The following is a 20,217-nucleotide window of genomic DNA, read 5'->3' on the forward strand; positions in this document are numbered from 1 at the left end:
GCCATTGCACTTCCTAAAAACACCATAAAATCAGTCAAACTTCCTGATGTAGCCTACGTAAAAACCAACCATTAACTACATATTAAAAATATGAAAATACAAAAAACCAAGAACAAAAATATAAACTGGAGTAAATAAACTACATATTAAAAATTTAAACAGTAAATAAATTGGAAATTCAAGAACAAAGATATAAACTGGAGTAAATAAACTAACATCAGAAAAATAAAACTAAATAAAAAACAACAAAGAACTATAGAAACGACAAACGACAAAATAAAATTATCAAACTAATTAAAAAAAAACAATATTAACACAGAGCACAGAAAATATAAACTTCTTTCCAAATATCATTCCATGATGAACATAAACACAGAAAAACAACAATCCATACACAAAAAAATAAACTGGAAAAAAAGTTAAACAAAAAAACACAATTTGAACAGAACACATAAAACTTCTTCGATATTTATTCTGCTACAGTTGAACAGAACACATTCTATCATTACCCATAAACATTAAACAAACCAAAATAAACAGAAATACAGAGAAAAAACAAAGCATCTTCATATTTTTCACGTAAACTTCTGTCAAAGCAACATTCCAAGATGAACAAAAGCACTGCAACACAGAAAAAATACAGAAATACCTGGAGTAAGGCAAAGACAGTAAACGAAGAAAGAAATGGAAAACAACAAACACAATATAAATACACAACTTCTGGGACATTTATCTGTGAAACTTCCTTCCACAGCAAGCTTCCGCATTCAAACACAGTAGAAGGGCTGCACTGGAAATGAAAGCTCGCCAAATCAGTCTGAGATGCATTTAAAACTATCCAAAATTACGAAATAACCTAAGCCAATTAAACTACGGACCAGAAAATAGGGACAGATTTGGAATTCGGTCTTCAGCAGCTGAAACCATTCATAAAGGGCACCAAAATGACGAAAAAGCCATTTAATTGGACACGTGTCAGCGCATCAAATAGGGGTATTAAGGTAACATCCCTAGTAGTTTGTTTTTTTAGTTTTAAAGTAGATTAGCAGGCTACTTAAATAAAAAACTTGTTGGGAGTACAAGTGACAAAATTTTAGGTAGCACCTATAATTTGAACAAGCGGCGGTGGAACTCGTACTTCATGTGGCTCGCAGAAACTTTTTATCAACCGTGAAAGTAAACAGGGTATTTGAATGGAAAATTATTTTTTATTATTAAATTTTGACAATTTTTTTTTTATAATTTTAGGTGACATTTTTTAAATGGTTCTTTATTTATTCATTTTTTTTATTCTTAATATCTTAAAATTATTTAGAAGATGACACATCATATTATAAGAGAAAGTTGTCAAAATTTAATTGTCAAAATACCATTCTCCTATTTTAATATAGAATAACTTAATATTGATTAAAATTAATTATTTATATATTCTAATAATTTTGTAATATAAATATACTGTACTGTAATACTATTAAGCTCTAATTCACAATTATATTTGATACTGTTAAATTAAATTATGTTCATCATTTAGAGGAGCAAAATTATTTTATAGTTTGCTTAAAATTTAAACCTGGAACTAATCTAACTTATCAAAATGAAAATATACATTATATCAAGCTAAAATATTTTAGTTCGGAAGATATATCTTTTGTTGGAATTATATATATTTTCATGATGGTTATACGCTATAAACATCAATAGATTTTTTTTTATGTATATGATATTGGTCTTACACATATAAGACATTTGATACTATTTTTATTCCAAAATCTTATAAAATAATAGTATATTGAGTTTTTATTCTTATATAGTGTTTAACTTTGTATATTTTATATAATGTTGGACTTTTAAATCACACTTGAACTATTTCCAACATTTTTGTGTGTCTGTGTCACATTAAATCATTTTATAAAATTAAAATTATTTTCTTACAAACCATAACTAGATATTTATTACGTGAAAACCAAAAGGTAGAATATTATTAGTTTACTAAATACAATGAGCTTGAAATCGAATTAGTTTTTCTTCACTAAATATTGTTGCGGAATTTTTTGAAAGGTAAATACGTATTAAACGAATGCGTGTAGCCCCTATGTTTAGAAGGAAAAATTTAAGCATTAAAATGTTTTCTTTGCATCAAATATTATTAAAATGTGAAAAATAAAGAATGTCAGGAAAGGTTAGTCTGGAAGGGTAAAGTTTAAAAGGACAGAAAATTGTTTACACCCCCTAAGAATTTAGTCATAGGTATCGACTTAAATAAAAAGAATAATTTAAAATCTATTCCAATTTAATTAAACCTTAAATATTTTAATTTTGAATTTTGATTGAATTGGATTGATTGATAAAGGAGCACCCTAATACTAATGTAAAGATGAGTAAGAGCAGGTTGTGGTGTATGATTGGAGTGAATTGGGGTGGTCATGATTTCATCAGCTTCTCGTGACTCCTTTAACACCATCACCAATCATCCCAATCCTTAGTTCAATGGACAATTTTCAAGTTTCACCATATAATATGTTAAAGATATAATATAATCCCCATAAATTCCTCCATCCACACCTTATGCCCTGTTACTCACGCCTCCACCATCTTATAAATAATATTAATAGTGCTACTCAAATTTACTAAACTTATAACTTAATACACATCAAAAAAATATATACGCGGGAAATTTAAGACTAATGGCAAGACATCTTGTGCAAATTACAGGATTCTTATCTATGTGCTGCTGCAGATTCAACTTTCATATCAGACAAACTATTTATAGTTACACTGAAAACTCGGAACATGTAATTCCCAGTAGACTCCATTAAACCTGAATGGGTGAAAAATCCATTCCCGGGTATATCAAAATCACAAATTATACCTACCACACTTTTGACTTTAATTTGGATTTAAATATTATTTTGCATAAAATAACAAAAGGTTGATGATATTGACAGAAAATTTTTTGGTATCTCCCTATAAATACTATTTCGTTGTTACCAGTTTCCACCACAAGCTGTTCCCCATGACATCTTTACACTCACTCTTGTTGCTCCTTCTTGGAGTGGCACTTATTACTACACCAGTGGTGGCCAATTTCAACATACCCATTTATGAGCCTCCCCCAATTGGGATACCACCCATAACTGAACCTCCACCCATCTATGAACCTCCACCAACTGAAAAACCACCGCCATTATATAACCCCCCATTTCTCCCTCCACCACTGTTCCATCCTCCATATGAGAAGCCACCACCAGTGTATCAACCTCCTGTTGAAAAACCACCACCAGAGTACCAACCCCCTCATGAGAAGCCACCGGTGTACAAACCTCCTCATGAGAAACCACCGCACGAGAAGCCACCACCGGTGTATAAACCTCCCTACGTGAAGCCACCTCCGGTGTATCAACCTCCTCACGTGAAGCCACCACCGGTGTATCAACCTCCTCACGAGAAGCCACCACCGGTGTATCAACCTCCTTACGTGAAGCCACATCCGGTGTATGAGCCTCCTCATGTGAAGCCACCACCATATCAACCTCCTCACGAGAAGCCACCGGTGTATCAACCCCCTTACGTGAAGCCACCGCCGGTGTATGAGCCTCCTCACGTGAAGCCACCTCCGGTGTATGAGCCTCCTCACGTGAAGCCACCACCAGTATATCAACCTCCTTACGTCAAGCCACCACCGGTGTATGAACCTCCTCACGAGAAGCCACCACCGGTGTATCAACCTCCGCATGAGAAGCCACCCCCGGTGTATCAACCTCCCTACGTGAAGCCACCTCCGGTGTATGAACCTCCTCATGTGAAGCCACCACCAGTATATCAGCCTCCTTACGTGAAGCCACCACCGGTGTATGAACCTCCTCATGTGAAGCCACCACCAGTGTATCAGCCTCCCTACGTGAAGCCACCACCGGTGTATGAACCTCCTCACGAGAAGCCACCGCCGGTGTATCAGCCTCCATACGTGAAGCCACCACCGGTGTATGAACCTCCACACGAGAAGCCACCGTCGGTGTATCAGCCTCCTCACGAAAAGCCACCAGTGTATCAACCTCCTCACGTGAAGCCACCACCGGTGTATCAACCTCCCTATGTTAAGCCACCACCAGTGTATCAACCTCCTCATGAGAAGCCACCGCCAGTGTATCAACCTCCTCACGTGAAGCCACCACCGGTGTATCAACCTCCCTATGTTAGGCCACCACCAGTGTATCAACCTCCTCATGAGAAGCCACCGCCAGTGTATGAACCTCCTCACGAGAAGCCACCACCAGTGTATCAACCCCCTTATGAGAAACCACCACCAGTATTTCAACCTCCATATGAGAAGCCGCCACCGCTATTTCCACCCCCTTATGTGAAACCACCACCAGTGTTGGAACCTCCATACAATCCACCAGGTTGCAGTCCCCCACCTTTTGGTCACTTTCCACCATCAAAGAAAACCTAATAACAAGTGGCGTCTGTGACGTGCTTTAGAGGGGTCGTTTGTCAGATAAAGTTTTGTTTTGTTTGGTTTGGGAAGCACTTTTAAGACTTCAACTTCAATCTGCTCCTCCTGCATGCAATTGTTCTTAAAAATAAAGGCTGTATCTGCACAATAACTTCAATTTCCCTCTCAACAAAGATGTTGTAATGTAATGTGTCTATTATTTGTGGCTTCATCTATGGCTCCAATTAGCTTTTCTTTGTGCTATTAAATCGTCTGCCTTGGTTGAAAAAAATTAAACATAATTCTGTATAATAAATGTTGAAGAACTCACATCAAGATATACTCTTTACTTTTTATTTTATTTTTTTTAAAAACCTCCTTATACGTGATTTTTGGAGTAAAAATAAGTAGATGAATAGTTAAGAGAAAGAGAAAAATTTAAAGAAAATTGTTCCTCTGTGTGTATATTTGTTAATAGGAAAAATTTTAATCTACACTTAATTTTAATACCCATTTCCAACACTTAATAATTTTTTTTTTCACTTTCTTAGTTAATTCATTCTAAATTATTTTATATTTTAAAATAAAAATATTATTTTATTGGTGTTGAATAAATTTTGAATAGAAAATGTGATGTTCATTGGTCGTCGTCCTTGTTAATAATAAGTACTCTTGTATATCTTTCGGTATATAATTAATATAAAATATTTATAAATTTTACTTGTAACATCCCATTTAATAGTTATTTAATAGTTGTTAAACTACTAAAAAAAAACATACCATCATGAAAAAATAAGTAGAAAAAGGTTAATATAGAGTATTAATACAGTCATTCAAATAATTATGATAATGTTGACTATATTTACAACATTGTGAGGAAATAGAGTTAAAAGAGAGTTCCAATTCTAAACAAAACATACACACAAATATTATTATCAGTAGGTCCTACTCTACCCTCTCAACTTCTATCCAAGATGGGAGTATCCTCATCTGCATCTTTCTCTACTCACACAATAATAATCATTGCAAAAGAAGTGACAAACACAAACACACAGAACAACAAAAAATGGTAAGCTAAATTGATTAAAAGAAACATACAATTCATTCATAAACATTATATCAATTTAGCGTTTCAGCAAGAATCACTAAATTACAATAACCCATAAAAGACAGTTGACACTAGACTCAATTATCTAGATCTATGTAAGTGGTATTTGACCTCTTGGTGACAAGCACCTATATGTGGTTTCCAACCTCTGCAGAGTCTGCCCTCAAGGGGTTATCACCCAACCACTCACAATGTAAGTCCCCTTCTTGTCTAGGACCTGATCGAGTCCAGAGACTAAGACCTCCTACTACTCCTCACGGCATAATCCATTCTGCTCTATTTGAGCGTGAATGATTATTGAAGTTTTAAGATACCTCCAATAGTGAGTCCTCATGGCCTTACATACACTAAAACATACCTCTTAGAATTTTCCCTTGAAATTCTAGATCAACCACATTTCTCATATTCCAGTTCACACATTAATACTACACATGTTGTCAAACACCATTTCATGCATATTCATTCTCCCAATTCATGCTTTCAAATTTAAAGTGCTAATTCATTTGTAACTCAAAAACTAAACAGTCTACTACAGTGATTTTCGCTCAAACTAGAAGGTCTCGTCCAGGCGACAGGTGCTCTCTTGCCAAAGCCGGCCATTCTCACCTGAACAATTCTTTACATGTTTTAACACTATGTAACCTCAGTACCCCGCTCCATAGTATAGGCCTACCCGTCTAGGTAGAATCATACATATTCATCACTATTCAATCCCAATTTGTCATCACATTTTAACTGATAAATAGTACCTGCTCCCAATAAGAAGAAAAACCTCTTTGTCCCATACATCACTGATTATTCCATAATTAAAAAGACTCTTCATTTTCATAAAGTGATTCTTGTACGATTTTTTCAATTTATAATCTTTCTAATTCATCGAATTAAGGGAACATAGACATTCTAATTTTTACTTTAATTCAAAACTAATTCATTATTTGCAGTGAAATTCATAATGTAGTTCAAGATATATTCATAGTTTTATGCAGTAAAAAACACAAAATTTCTAAATTTCATAATTTAGGTTATACTAATTTTAGGCAAAAATGTAATTAGGATTTATGTCAATTTTATTAAAGAATCCTATAATTATAATTTGGCAAACTAATTTAGAAAAATCTTAATGTGAGAAAATACCGTAATAGGAGAATTATAGATACTTAGATCATAGTAAGATAGTAACCCAGGAAAGATATTGTGTGTTTTTCAATCTTTTATCTCCTAATCTATCTCTTTAGCTTTTTTTTTCTACTCTCATTTTTCTCTTAATGATTTAGTGTAAAAGAACCTTGCAACTAGTGACAAAATCTTATTATCTTTTATTAACTAATGTTTTTATTTTATTTTCTAACCAATAAATATATTTAAATTTTAATATATAAATAAAATAATAATATATTACTATAATTTTAAAATATATATAACATATATAAAAAATAAAATTAAAAATTGTTAGGAGAGTCATGATTCCCTCGGTCATACCAATGGTCCCATACTAAACATATTTTAGAATATTTATAAAAAAAAGTCAAGAGCTTAAAGAAAATCAAAATTTGATTGATTAAAAAAATAAATAAAGAGAATAAATTGGATAAAAAACACTAATATTAATATGTAACAATACTAACACTTAAGATGAACAACACTGATAAATCAAGAAAACATAATATATATATATATATATATATATATATATATATATATATATATATATATATATATATATATATATATATAATAATAATAATAATAATTAAAAACAAAATAAAAGTAGTACAAATTGACATGTATTAAATAAAAATATAACACGTTAACGTTCGGGTTGTCCGGCCCGTTTGGGTTGTCGAGCCCGTTCGGGTTGTCGGGTTCGTCTGGGTCGTCGGTCCCATCTGAGTCATCCAGGCCTTAATGACACAAGTTTTAAGAAATTCAATTTATATTTCTTTTATTAAAAATGGATTCTGGATTTTGAACTTGATCCAAATATTTGGATTGAATTTAAATCGTGATCCAAATATTTGGATCTGGATTTAAAAAAAATTCAAACTACTTTTGCTAAAAAAATAGATTTGGATCAAAAATCTAATCCAATTATTTGGATATAAAATGGATGTGGATTGGATCATTAAAAATCCAATCCATGCCACCCCTACGTGCCACCGGTTGGAAGAAGTTTCATTCCCGTCAATTATAAGAGGCATTTTGAATAATGATCTAAATTTATAGAAAGTTGAAGAAAATAAAAATCCTAGAAACTACTGCATGAACTAATAATTCCTATAATTATGAGAACAATCTAGAACTACCTGAATTTTAAAAGTAGGAATTTGGAGATGTTAGTACCAATGGATTAACAACTATGGCAGAAAAAAACATTACATTCAGGTAAGCAGTTCTATTGAAATATTCAAAGTTTTGATTCAGGCGTGACTTACCAAAAACGTGAATCTCTAAATAATCTCAGAAAAAAAAATTCTGTCGACTGCAAAGAAATGGAAATCATAGCAGAGGCTCAGCGCAGTACTATTAAATCGTCTGCCTTGGTTGAAAAAAATTAAACATAATTCTGTATAATAAATGTTGAAGAACTCACATCAAGATATACTCTTTACTTTTTATTTTATTTTTTTTAAAAACCTCCTTATACGTGATTTTTGGAGTAAAAATAAGTAGATGAATAGTTAAGAGAAAGAGAAAAATTTAAAGAAAATTGTTCCTCTGTGTGTATATTTGTTAATAGGAAAAATTTTAATCTACACTTAATTTTAATACCCATTTCCAACACTTAATAATTTTTTTTTTCACTTTCTTAGTTAATTCATTCTAAATTATTTTATATTTTAAAATAAAAATATTATTTTATTGGTGTTGAATAAATTTTGAATAGAAAATGTGATGTTCATTGGTCGTCGTCCTTGTTAATAATAAGTACTCTTGTATATCTTTCGGTATATAATTAATATAAAATATTTATAAATTTTACTTGTAACATCCCATTTAATAGTTATTTAATAGTTGTTAAACTACTAAAAAAAAACATACCATCATGAAAAAATAAGTAGAAAAAGGTTAATATAGAGTATTAATACAGTCATTCAAATAATTATGATAATGTTGACTATATTTACAACATTGTGAGGAAATAGAGTTAAAAGAGAGTTCCAATTCTAAACAAAACATACACACAAATATTATTATCAGTAGGTCCTACTCTACCCTCTCAACTTCTATCCAAGATGGGAGTATCCTCATCTGCATCTTTCTCTACTCACACAATAATAATCATTGCAAAAGAAGTGACAAACACAAACACACAGAACAACAAAAAATGGTAAGCTAAATTGATTAAAAGAAACATACAATTCATTCATAAACATTATATCAATTTAGCGTTTCAGCAAGAATCACTAAATTACAATAACCCATAAAAGACAGTTGACACTAGACTCAATTATCTAGATCTATGTAAGTGGTATTTGACCTCTTGGTGACAAGCACCTATATGTGGTTTCCAACCTCTGCAGAGTCTGCCCTCAAGGGGTTATCACCCAACCACTCACAATGTAAGTCCCCTTCTTGTCTAGGACCTGATCGAGTCCAGAGACTAAGACCTCCTACTACTCCTCACGGCATAATCCATTCTGCTCTATTTGAGCGTGAATGATTATTGAAGTTTTAAGATACCTCCAATAGTGAGTCCTCATGGCCTTACATACACTAAAACATACCTCTTAGAATTTTCCCTTGAAATTCTAGATCAACCACATTTCTCATATTCCAGTTCACACATTAATACTACACATGTTGTCAAACACCATTTCATGCATATTCATTCTCCCAATTCATGCTTTCAAATTTAAAGTGCTAATTCATTTGTAACTCAAAAACTAAACAGTCTACTACAGTGATTTTCGCTCAAACTAGAAGGTCTCGTCCAGGCGACAGGTGCTCTCTTGCCAAAGCCGGCCATTCTCACCTGAACAATTCTTTACATGTTTTAACACTATGTAACCTCAGTACCCCGCTCCATAGTATAGGCCTACCCGTCTAGGTAGAATCATACATATTCATCACTATTCAATCCCAATTTGTCATCACATTTTAACTGATAAATAGTACCTGCTCCCAATAAGAAGAAAAACCTCTTTGTCCCATACATCACTGATTATTCCATAATTAAAAAGACTCTTCATTTTCATAAAGTGATTCTTGTACGATTTTTTCAATTTATAATCTTTCTAATTCATCGAATTAAGGGAACATAGACATTCTAATTTTTACTTTAATTCAAAACTAATTCATTATTTGCAGTGAAATTCATAATGTAGTTCAAGATATATTCATAGTTTTATGCAGTAAAAAACACAAAATTTCTAAATTTCATAATTTAGGTTATACTAATTTTAGGCAAAAATGTAATTAGGATTTATGTCAATTTTATTAAAGAATCCTATAATTATAATTTGGCAAACTAATTTAGAAAAATCTTAATTTGAGAAAATACCGTAATAGGAGAATTATAGATACTTAGATCATAGTAAGATAGTAACTCAGGAAAGATATTGTGTGTTTTTCAATCTTTTATCTCCTAATCTATCTCTTTAGCTTTTTTTTTCTACTCTCATTTTTCTCTTAATGATTTAGTGTAAAAGAACCTTGCAACTAGTGACAAAATCTTATTATCTTTTATTAACTAATGTTTTTATTTTATTTTCTAACCAATAAATATATTTAAATTTTAATATATAAATAAAATAATAATATATTACTATAATTTTAAAATATATATAACATATATAAAAAATAAAATTAAAAATTGTTAGGAGAGTCATGATTCCCTCGGTCATACCAATGGTCCCATACTAAACATATTTTAGAATATTTATAAAAAAAAGTCAAGAGCTTAAAGAAAATCAAAATTTGATTGATTAAAAAAATAAATAAAGAGAATAAATTGGATAAAAAACACTAATATTAATATGTAACAATACTAACACTTAAGATGAACAACACTGATAAATCAAGAAAACATAATATATATATATATATATATATATATATATATATATATATATATATATATATAATAATAATAATAATTAAAAACAAAATAAAAGTAGTACAAATTGACATGTATTAAATAAAAATATAACACGTTAACGTTCGGGTTGTCCGACCCGTTTGGGTTGTCGAGCCCGTTCGGGTTGTCGGGTTCGTCTGGGTCGTCGGTCCCATCTGAGTCATCCAGGCCTTAATGACACAAATTTTAAGAAATTCAATTTATATTTCTTTTATTAAAAATGGATTCTGGATTTTGAACTTGATCCAAATATTTGGATTGAATTTAAATCGTGATCCAAATATTTGGATCTGGATTTAAAAAAAATTCAAACTACTTTTGCTAAAAAAATAGATTTGGATCAAAAATCTAATCCAATTATTTGGATATAAAATGGATGTGGATTGGATCATTAAAAATCCAATCCATGCCACCCCTACGTGCCACCGGTTGGAAGAAGTTTCATTCCCGTCAATTATAAGAGGCATTTTGAATAATGATCTAAATTTATAGAAAGTTGAAGAAAATAAAAATCCTAGAAACTACTGCATGAACTAATAATTCCTATAATTATGAGAACAATCTAGAACTACCTGAATTTTAAAAGTAGGAATTTGGAGATGTTAGTACCAATGGATTAACAACTATGGCAGAAAAAAACATTACATTCAGGTAAGCAGTTCTATTGAAATATTCAAAGTTTTGATTCAGGCGTGACTTACCAAAAACGTGAATCTCTAAATAATCTCAGAAAAAAAATTCTGTCGACCGCAAAGAAATGGAAATCATAGCAGAGGCAACTTAATGAAACTTCACTCAAACAACCTTCTCCGATTAAACTGTAATGTGATAGGAAAAAATTAGAGAATCCAACATATATTAATTAATATTAAATATCAATTAAACTTTCAAATATGATACAGAGTAGCCTTCATTCTATCTTTATAACATGGATTTCAAAGTAAAATTTTCATTCAATTTTTTACATACAGTATAATCAAGCAAAAGGAACTCAGAGATTATGATATAAATTTTGAAGAATGTAGCGAGTACGTGAACCGAACTAGTGTGAAGGAAATTGCTGCTACTGAACCGGTGAGAACGCGAAACACAGAACGAGACACGAACCACAGTGGTGGACTGCAAGAGAGCACGAGAAAGTTCGAGAGTTTCATAACACAACCAAGTAATGAGAAAAAATGAAAAAATATTATGAACTGGAAATGAAAGGTCACACCTTTTCCGTGTTTGAAGCTTGAAGCTCCTGGATTGCTGCTACTGAACCGGTGAGAACGCGAAACACAGAACGAGACACGAACCACAGTGGTGGACTGCAAGAGAGCACGAGAAAGTTCGAGAGTTTCATAACACATAACCAAGTAATGAGAAAAAATGAAAAAATATTATGAACTGGAAATGAAAGGTCACACCTTTTCCGTGTTTGAAGCTTGAAGCTCCTGGCGTTCCCTTCTCCTTCTCCGCTCCAATCCTTCTATTATTTTCTTTGTCTAAAACGCAACCTGTGCGTCTTGTCTGCTTGCTTTTTATTTCTTCTTCCAAACTGTCTTTGTCCTCTCTGTGTCACAAAGATATGGAGATAGTGATTTGCTAAAGTTTAGAACTTGTAAAAAAGAAAATGGGAAAGAAAAGCCGCAGCCGTTTGAAGGTACAATTACCAAAGCAGCAAAACTGACATTTCTCTGATACTTAATTGATGTTACTTAAATTAACATAAATCATACATTATTTTTTAAGTTTCTTTTTTTTACAAACTATTAAAAGAAGAAGAAGTTCAATTACTTACATAATTTACGTCAATATTTTAAAAATTAATTTAAAACTCATGACCCCCACATAAATGACAATATTAGATTCTTTGTACTCAAACATAAGTTATACGATTTAATTAACCCTTCTTTCATCAGTGTTATCTATTGCTTCTTCTTTTTTTGTAAATAATAAAGTTAAAAAAATTTAAAACAATAGAATGAAGCTGTATGACTACAACTTTATTTTAAAATTTTGATATTATACTTTTAAGTTAAAAAGTAAAAAAATATCGTTTCTTGTATTATTAATAAAATGTGAATATATTAATGTTCATGTGTCACTTGCTCGACAGTGTAATATGAGAGGGAAAGAGTGTGATGAGTAATAAGGAGAGAAAGAAACAATAGAAAGGAAAAATGATGAAAAGAAGCGATGAATAACTAATCTTTCTACTTTTTAAAAGAGTATAATGGACAAAAAATATGAAAAATCATTCTACTTTTTAAAAATTTCTGAGTGTAATAAACAATAAATGTGAAAATCTTTCATAAATGATTAGAAAGTACGAGGACTTTATTTAAAAAAAATGACAAATGTTCAAATTTAATGATGTGTGAAGAAAAGATAGTTTATGTGGTATTATTCTTTTTGAAAAGCACTTAACAGCGGAAGAAGAGCTACCCAGTAGCACTTTACAAAATATCAAAGAAGAATAATACTCAAGAAAAAAAATATAGACTAACCATTTTCTCCCCTCTCTCACTATTCCCTTTGACCTATTTATCTATTTGAGTTTCACTCCATAATTATACTTGAATTTGTTACTCTCTCTCTTTACGATTTTATTATTCGGTGCCAGTTGTCCCACCTTCTAACAGAATGAGAAACAATTTTCAATTCACTCATTGCCTCACTTTTGTATATGACAGAGTAACCAAAGATATATACAAAAAGTAGTAAAACATATAGAAGTTGAAATCTTACATGGTATAATAATCCTTACATAGTCTTTTTAGATGGTATAACTTTAATAAATATTCTTCAAGAGAGATTTTTATGATCACAAAAAGACAACACTCTCGTACATGCTTTAGTTATGAGAATTTTCAAACGTGTAATTTTTTGTAGCAACATATGCAGGTCTCATTTTAAAGTTGTATTAAATGAAGTTTCATTTATCTTTTAATGTGCATTTGATGAAGTTTTTGTTTTTTTTTTTTTTCTTATCATCGATGACGAGCTCTTTAAGCAATTTGTTTGTCCTTCTTGAAGCATAACACGATTTAAGCTCCAGTAGACTCTCAAAGAGAGTTTTTATAAGTAGGTATATACGTTATTTGTTAGATGAACCTTCTAACATTTGTTTTGTGCTAGGTGAAGCTCTAATATTAGTTTTGTTTTGTTTGTTATGATCTGTCAAGTAAAATTTTATAGAATATAAAATTTGTGAGGCAAATTTGAAATGCAATTAAGCGTTGCAAAACCTTTAATGGAAACTATTTATTTACAAAGTTCACATATAAAGCTTTTATATATAAAGTTTGTCAACAACAATTTTAAATATGAAAAAGGAAACAAATTATTAGTTATATATAATTCACTCATGATACACTTCTATATTTTTAAATTATATTTGTTTTGAATTGTTTCCTTATCAAGAAAAGTCAAAAGTACGAAGTTGATACAAGATTAATCATTTCTTTATCAAGCTTTTAGACCAACACCCATCAAAGATGAAAAAAATATCATATCTTAGAAAAAGAGATGAAACAACAATTATCTCTAGAAGCCTATATAAAGGAATCAAAGTCAAAGAGGAACACAATAAATAAAAATGAACACTACATACAAGTTACATAACCTACCGGTATTTGAGTTTCTAAATGCTCTATGTGGGTGGGTAAAATCTTTGTGTTTTTTCATGTTATTAAGTTTCTTAGTGAGCTTATGTTGCTCTCTTTTTGAAATTTGTTTCTTTTATGATTACGTGAGGTTCTAGACTTAGGGAGAGATTAAAACGAAAATCAAGAGTTGTTTGTGCACTCATTATATAATCAAAAGTGATTAATGTACTTGAATAACTATGATTAATTTGTGCACTTGGAACCAAAATTGATTTGTGTACTGGTTGTAATCAACGACACTTGACGTACTTGTTGTAGTCAATTAATTTATTTTATTAATGGAACATTTCAAGCTTTGTCTTAAAGAAGAATTACACATAACATCTGAGTTGGGTAAATCAGTATAAAGTGATTTTTGTGTTATTTATATGTCGAGTCTTCATCGGAAAAAGTCTAAAGCTCTATAAACCTTCCTTTCTTTAACCAATTATACTAACATGAAGTACATAATATAAATAAAGAAGAATGTATAGGCATAAATGTGAAATTTGTTCAAGCCAATAAACTGAACGTAAAACAGATAACAACCACGAATCTCGATGAATGATTCGGGAAAAGAATGGAAAGGCATGATCATTACCACAAATATCAATGATAAAAAAGTGGTTATATGTGATCCAACAGAATTCAATGTTAACATAGATGAGGGAACTTCAATAATAATAATAATAATAATAATAATAATTATTATTATTATTATTATTATTATTATTATTATTATTATTATTGTAAGAGTAATACTAACATAAACAACACTGATAAATCAAGAAAACATAAAAAAGAAATATAATAATTAAAAACAAAACGAAAGTATTACAAATTGAAATGTATTACATAAAAATATAACACGTTAATACGACAGAATGAACCATATAAAGTTTATTTAAAAAAAATATGAGTACTTAATTCTGAAAAAATATACGGTAGTTGCCATAAAAAAAGTTTCATTATTTTGAATTTCGAATTCAACTTTTTGTTAACATATTTTTATACTTTTTTTAGATTTCAAATTTCAAATTCAAACACTTTGTAACCGTATATTTAGAATTTCAAAGTTGAGATATAAATATTAATTTTAAAAAAAAATTGAAATTGAAATCAATAAATAGTTTTATATCTTTAAAAATTTAAAGAATTTATAACTTTCACATTTTAGTAAAACAGTTATTGAAATTATTTATAAATTTAATATAAGTGTATTACAAATTTAAATGAAGTATTACTTCTAATATTTTATTATTTACTTTATTTTTATTTTATTAATTATATCATTATATCATTATTTATTTATTTTTGTATATTATATTTTAATTTTATTATTATTAATTTTTATTGTTCACATATTTTCATTAAATTTTTTTATTACTTTATTTTCAGATTTTGTTTCCATCTTAAATAGAAAATTTGACTAGAAATCTGTAAAAGTTGTTTAAAGACCTTAAAAAAGTATATTAAGAAGACATCATATTTTAAAAACTTTTTAATTAAAATTTATTTTAAATTCAAACTTTATTATCATATTTTTAGAACTTTTAGTTTCATTAATATACGTTAAAATAATTATAGAAATTATTAACTATATCACATGCATTACAAATTAGTACAAAGGTGGGATGAGAGCTTCGGAGATAAACTTACAGCTGAGCTGTTGAACAAAAAATTATATCAAGGGAATTCGTGTCACCGGTTGGAAGAAGTTTCATTCTCGTCATTATAAGAGGTATTTTGAATAATGATATAAATTTCTAGAAAGGTAAAGAAAATAAAAATCCTATAAACTACTGCATGAACTAATAATTCCTATAATTATGAGAACAATCTAGAACTACCTGAATTTTAAAAGTAGGAATTTGGAGATGTTAGTACCAATGGATTAACAACTATGGCAGAAAAAAACATTACATTCAGGTAAGCAGTTCTATTGAAATATTCAAAGTTTTGATTCAGGCGTGACTTACCAAAAACGTGAATCTCTAAATAATCTCAGAAAAAAAAATTCTGTCGACTGCAAAGAAATGGAAATCATAGCAGAGGCTCAGCGCAGTACTACAACTACAACATAAAACCCTTAACCCAGAGAACATCATTTTCTCGGTAAGGAGGGCTGAAGCTTTGATTATATACATGTAGAGCCTATTTTGTGGTGCAGAGGAGTACAATAATTATAAACATTAGAACAGGCTGAGAGAGAAATAACATTTTTGCACGATTTTGATTTTTCTGTGGAAAGAGGACAATAACTTCGTTTTGTTTTGTTTTTTCAGAGGAACCTGCAAAAGAACCAGCGTATCGGTCAGTCCCACGTTTTCCTCTAAGGGAGCCACTGACATCTTTGCATGCACACCATTTTTTACTTCCTAATCGAAATATAATATGCATCAATTTATTGATAGTAAATCTTCACTAACTAATTCAATTAATATTAATTATAATAATATGCGGATGAAATAACATACATGTGTGTTTTAATGAAAGAAAAATCATAATTTTTAATTAGTATTATTTAAATTTCAAAATAAAGACAATTTTTAGTTAGTGAATTAAAAATTTGAATAATGTTTAATTAGTATTTATATTTATTATATGTTAATGTTATAATATTTTGATTTGTCATTATTTCAAACTTTTAACAAAAAAAATTTATTTGTAAATTAAAGTTTTTTTAATGTTTAATTACTATTTATATTTATTATGTCTTAATGGTATAATCTTGTATTTGTCATTATTTAAAACTTTTAACACATTTATTATTGTGAATTAAAAATTAAGTTAATGTTTAATGAGTATTTATATTTATTATGTATCAAAGTCTGAAATTGCAATGCAGATATATAAGACTCCTGTAGTATAATATTGTTGAAGTGTAATATTCATTTACAGTCTTGTAACATAATAGTCTAATAGTCTCTATATTGTTTATGTTTTGCTAAGGATAACAAGTGGATTCTGCCCCTAGATGAAAAGAGGAGTCTTTGCACAAGAATGAGACTTGAGTGCTAATAAAATCCTTGATAAGTGTGATAATTTCCTGTTTCTAATGTTTTTTGATTACACCTCTTTTATGTTTTTATTATAACATGTGGCTCGAAGTGAAGGATACATTATTTAAAGGATAATTCGTGGTCCTTAATTGTCATGCCTTAACTGATTGAGATCTGAAAGTCGTGATTTGTTAAGTTTTAGATTTTTATAAAAAAAAAAGAAAAAAGAAAAAGCAGGGAACTACAACACATTAGTTATAAAAACAACAAAATTGATAGATTCTTCCGCCTCCCGCATTTGTAAACCTAAACCAATAGCTATGATTCGAGTTTTAAAGAAAATGAAGTTATTACATGTTTTAGGTGTCTCCTTCGCCGGGTTAATTGTCGTCACAGCCTCAATCTTCCTACCACGAGCGAGGATGGTGAGAGAGCAGAAGAAGTTGATTCCACTGCTAAAAAAGACGAAATCTAACCGTCTTATAGAGATTGAAAAGTTCTCCCACTACGTTGGTATATGATGTTTAATCTGTGACTTTCAATCTTTCTGTTCTCTCCAATGAAATAAGCTAAAAGGAAAATACACATATATCATGATTTTATGTACATATATAGTCTATTATATATCTGTTTTTTCACTTTATCTAACTCCTTGTCACATTATATAACTTATAAATTTATTATTTTATTCTTTTTATATTAAATCTTCATGCACTTTTTCAGTGTCTATAATATATGTTGTATAATGTTTTCACTATCTTATTTAGTTGATGTGGCTGCAGCAAGACAGATTGGATTTAAAGATGCTAGTGAGGTTCCAGTATTATGTATATTGGCCCAAGACCTTTTGAGAAGATCCAAAGAATGTGATGAAAATATCTATGAATACATTTGTAGTGTCAACGGGAGCAACGCTTATTCTTTATATATGAATCTCATGGATGAGTTTGAGAGATGCGTTAACAGTTATTTAGCATTTCACTGGAATCAAGTCACACATGTCATTAATTTGGTATTTATCTTATCTTACCTTGTTCGTTCACCAATATATTTTTTTTTCTTTTAAAAAATATATATAAAGTTCGTGAACAAATTATGAGTTAATAATAAAGTTGATGTCACCCTTCCAAAGTAAATTATACGTGAATCCTAACTTAATATCTATATATATATATATAGGCTTTAAGTGTTGAGTCTGGACATACGAAAAAGTTCAAGAAAATTATATTGGCAGCTATGAGGTAAAATTATATTTTCCTTAACTTGTACAATATTTTCTAATATAGTTCAAATTAATGTCACGATAGTGTGATGGAGCTAAAAGTTTTCAAAGTTTTAATGATATATATTTCTTAGTATACATATATTAAATATTTGTTTGGCTATATTATGGTGTGGTGTTCACAGAAAACAAAGGTTTGAAAGAGAAAACAAGAATATTCAGGTGACAAGAAGGTTGTCTACTTCGACAGAAGAGATGAAAGCAAAAAATGGTGACATGGATGAGGTTATACCCAGCGAGAGGAGTCCGATTTTACTACTTATAGGGGGTGGCATGGGAGCCGGAAAGAGTTGTGTCCTTGAAAATGTTCTCAAAGGGTATTATCACTCAACTTATTATCATTCTTTGACACTAATAGTTTTGCAAAATAATAAAAAGTAAGATGATGATGAAAACACAAGATTTACAAGATACCAATCCAAGTATTTGACACGTAAATACGATGATGATATAGAGGATGGATCTCACTAGTTCATTCACCGTATAAATTAATTTGATTGATGTTTATCTTGTTATAGAATATATAGGATCACAACAATCTAAATTCAATGTTGAAGTACGAATTAAATTTTATGTTCTAACTTAGTTTCAATATTGAAGTAAAATTATTTATACCTATCAAACGGCTTTGACAGAGCACTTTGGTCTCGAGAAGCTACAAATGCTGTGATAGTTGTTGAGACAAATGTCTTTAGTGAGACTGAAATCATATATATGGCCCTTAATTCAAGAGTTCACCATGATGACATGCTCCAAACTGCTGAATTGGTATGTTTATGTGTGAACACTTGCATGTTAAGAACTTTCATGTTCATATAAATTTTATTTTTAATTTAATTAGCTATTACAAAATGATCGAGATATGTTAGATTTTCTTATTAGTTAATTTTACTCAAAATTTGAACAGATGCATCAATCTTCCACTCATGTTGCATTATCTAAGCTTGTGACAGCTCTAAATGAGGGTCGGGATGTGATCATGAATGATACCTTATCATGTGAGTCATTTATAAAGCAGACTATTGCGATGGCAAGAAATATTCACGAATACCAATACCAAATGGGAGTAGGGTATAAAGTAGCTGAAGATGGGACGGTCACCGAAAATTACTGGGAGAGATTACATGACACAAAAGAAGAAAATCAATCAAAGGAAATTTCTAATGGAAAACCATGCACGAAAAAGCCTTATAGCATTGCGCTATTTGGCGTGGTTTGTGATAGTTATCTTGCTATGGTTAGAATCATTAGGTATACATGCTTGTGAGTTGTACCATGTTACTAATTAGGTAATTTGTTTTATTGGTTTGACGATTAACATTCACATTTGAATTTGACAGGAAAGCTATAATAACAAGGAGCGCAGTGAACATAAATTCACAGTTGAAATCTCACAAAATGTTTGCTAATGCATTTCCAAGATATTGTAATCTTGTTGATTACGCCAGACTCTGCTGCACAAATGTTGTTGGTCGTTCACCAAATGTGAGAGTTTGATTTTACTTTGTGAATATCAAAATGTCATGGAAATAATAACTTGTTTGTAATACATAACAGACTATAAGGAGCATATTCGAGAATGAGGATCGATGGGGGACGTGTATTAAAAATTACAAATGCTTAAAAGTGTTAGCCGATTTGAATGCTGAAGCTGATTCCGTCTACGAACTTCACAAGGAACCCA

At 30.3% G+C, this 20,217-nt stretch overlaps 2 protein-coding genes and 1 long non-coding RNA gene across 3 annotated transcripts; 2 read left to right on the plus strand and 1 right to left on the minus strand.

The window, feature by feature from the left end:
* Positions 1 to 2,989: 2,989 nt before the first annotated feature.
* LOC114192766 (repetitive proline-rich cell wall protein 2-like) lies at positions 2,990 to 4,729 on the plus strand. Its single transcript, XM_028082578.1, has one exon. It carries the CDS (start codon positions 3,014 to 3,016, stop codon positions 4,448 to 4,450), a length of 1,437 nt encoding a protein of 478 aa, XP_027938379.1. The 5' UTR covers positions 2,990 to 3,013; the 3' UTR covers positions 4,451 to 4,729.
* A 6,960-nt stretch (positions 4,730 to 11,689) lies between these two features.
* Positions 11,690 to 12,102, minus strand: LOC114190927. The gene is made up of 3 exons (XR_003605889.1): positions 12,027 to 12,102; positions 11,834 to 11,927; positions 11,690 to 11,736 (listed from the first exon to the last, which is right to left on the minus strand). It is a non-coding gene; the product is annotated as an uncharacterized LOC114190927 (long non-coding RNA).
* Positions 12,103 to 17,673: 5,571 nt separating this feature from the next.
* On the plus strand, positions 17,674 to 20,030 carry LOC114191368. The gene is made up of 7 exons (XM_028080538.1): positions 17,674 to 17,764; positions 18,034 to 18,263; positions 18,431 to 18,492; positions 18,659 to 18,850; positions 19,169 to 19,301; positions 19,441 to 19,784; positions 19,874 to 20,030. Exons 1-7 carry the CDS (start codon positions 17,674 to 17,676, stop codon positions 20,028 to 20,030), a joined length of 1,209 nt encoding a protein of 402 aa, XP_027936339.1.
* Positions 20,031 to 20,217: the final 187 nt, after the last annotated feature.

This window comes from Vigna unguiculata, chromosome 7 (genome assembly GCF_004118075.2).
Source record: "Vigna unguiculata cultivar IT97K-499-35 chromosome 7, ASM411807v1, whole genome shotgun sequence".
Classification (NCBI taxonomy): Eukaryota; Viridiplantae; Streptophyta; class Magnoliopsida; order Fabales; family Fabaceae; genus Vigna; species Vigna unguiculata.

What these genes read in the sequence shown, in the direction of transcription:
- LOC114191368 (XM_028080538.1), top strand. Translation starts at nt 17,674, where the DNA reads ATGGTGAGAGAGCAGAAGAAGTTGATTCCACTGCTAAAAAAGACGAAA. An exon ending in AAAGTTCTCCCACTACGTTG is followed by an intron (nt 17,765 to 18,033) that starts GTATATGATGTT and finishes ATGTGGCTGCAG; the next exon opens with CAAGACAGATTGGATTTAAA. An exon ending in TCACACATGTCATTAATTTG is followed by an intron (nt 18,264 to 18,430) that starts GTATTTATCTTA and finishes ATATATATATAG; the next exon opens with GCTTTAAGTGTTGAGTCTGG.
- LOC114192766 (XM_028082578.1), top strand. Translation starts at nt 3,014, where the DNA reads ATGACATCTTTACACTCACTCTTGTTGCTCCTTCTTGGAGTGGCACTT.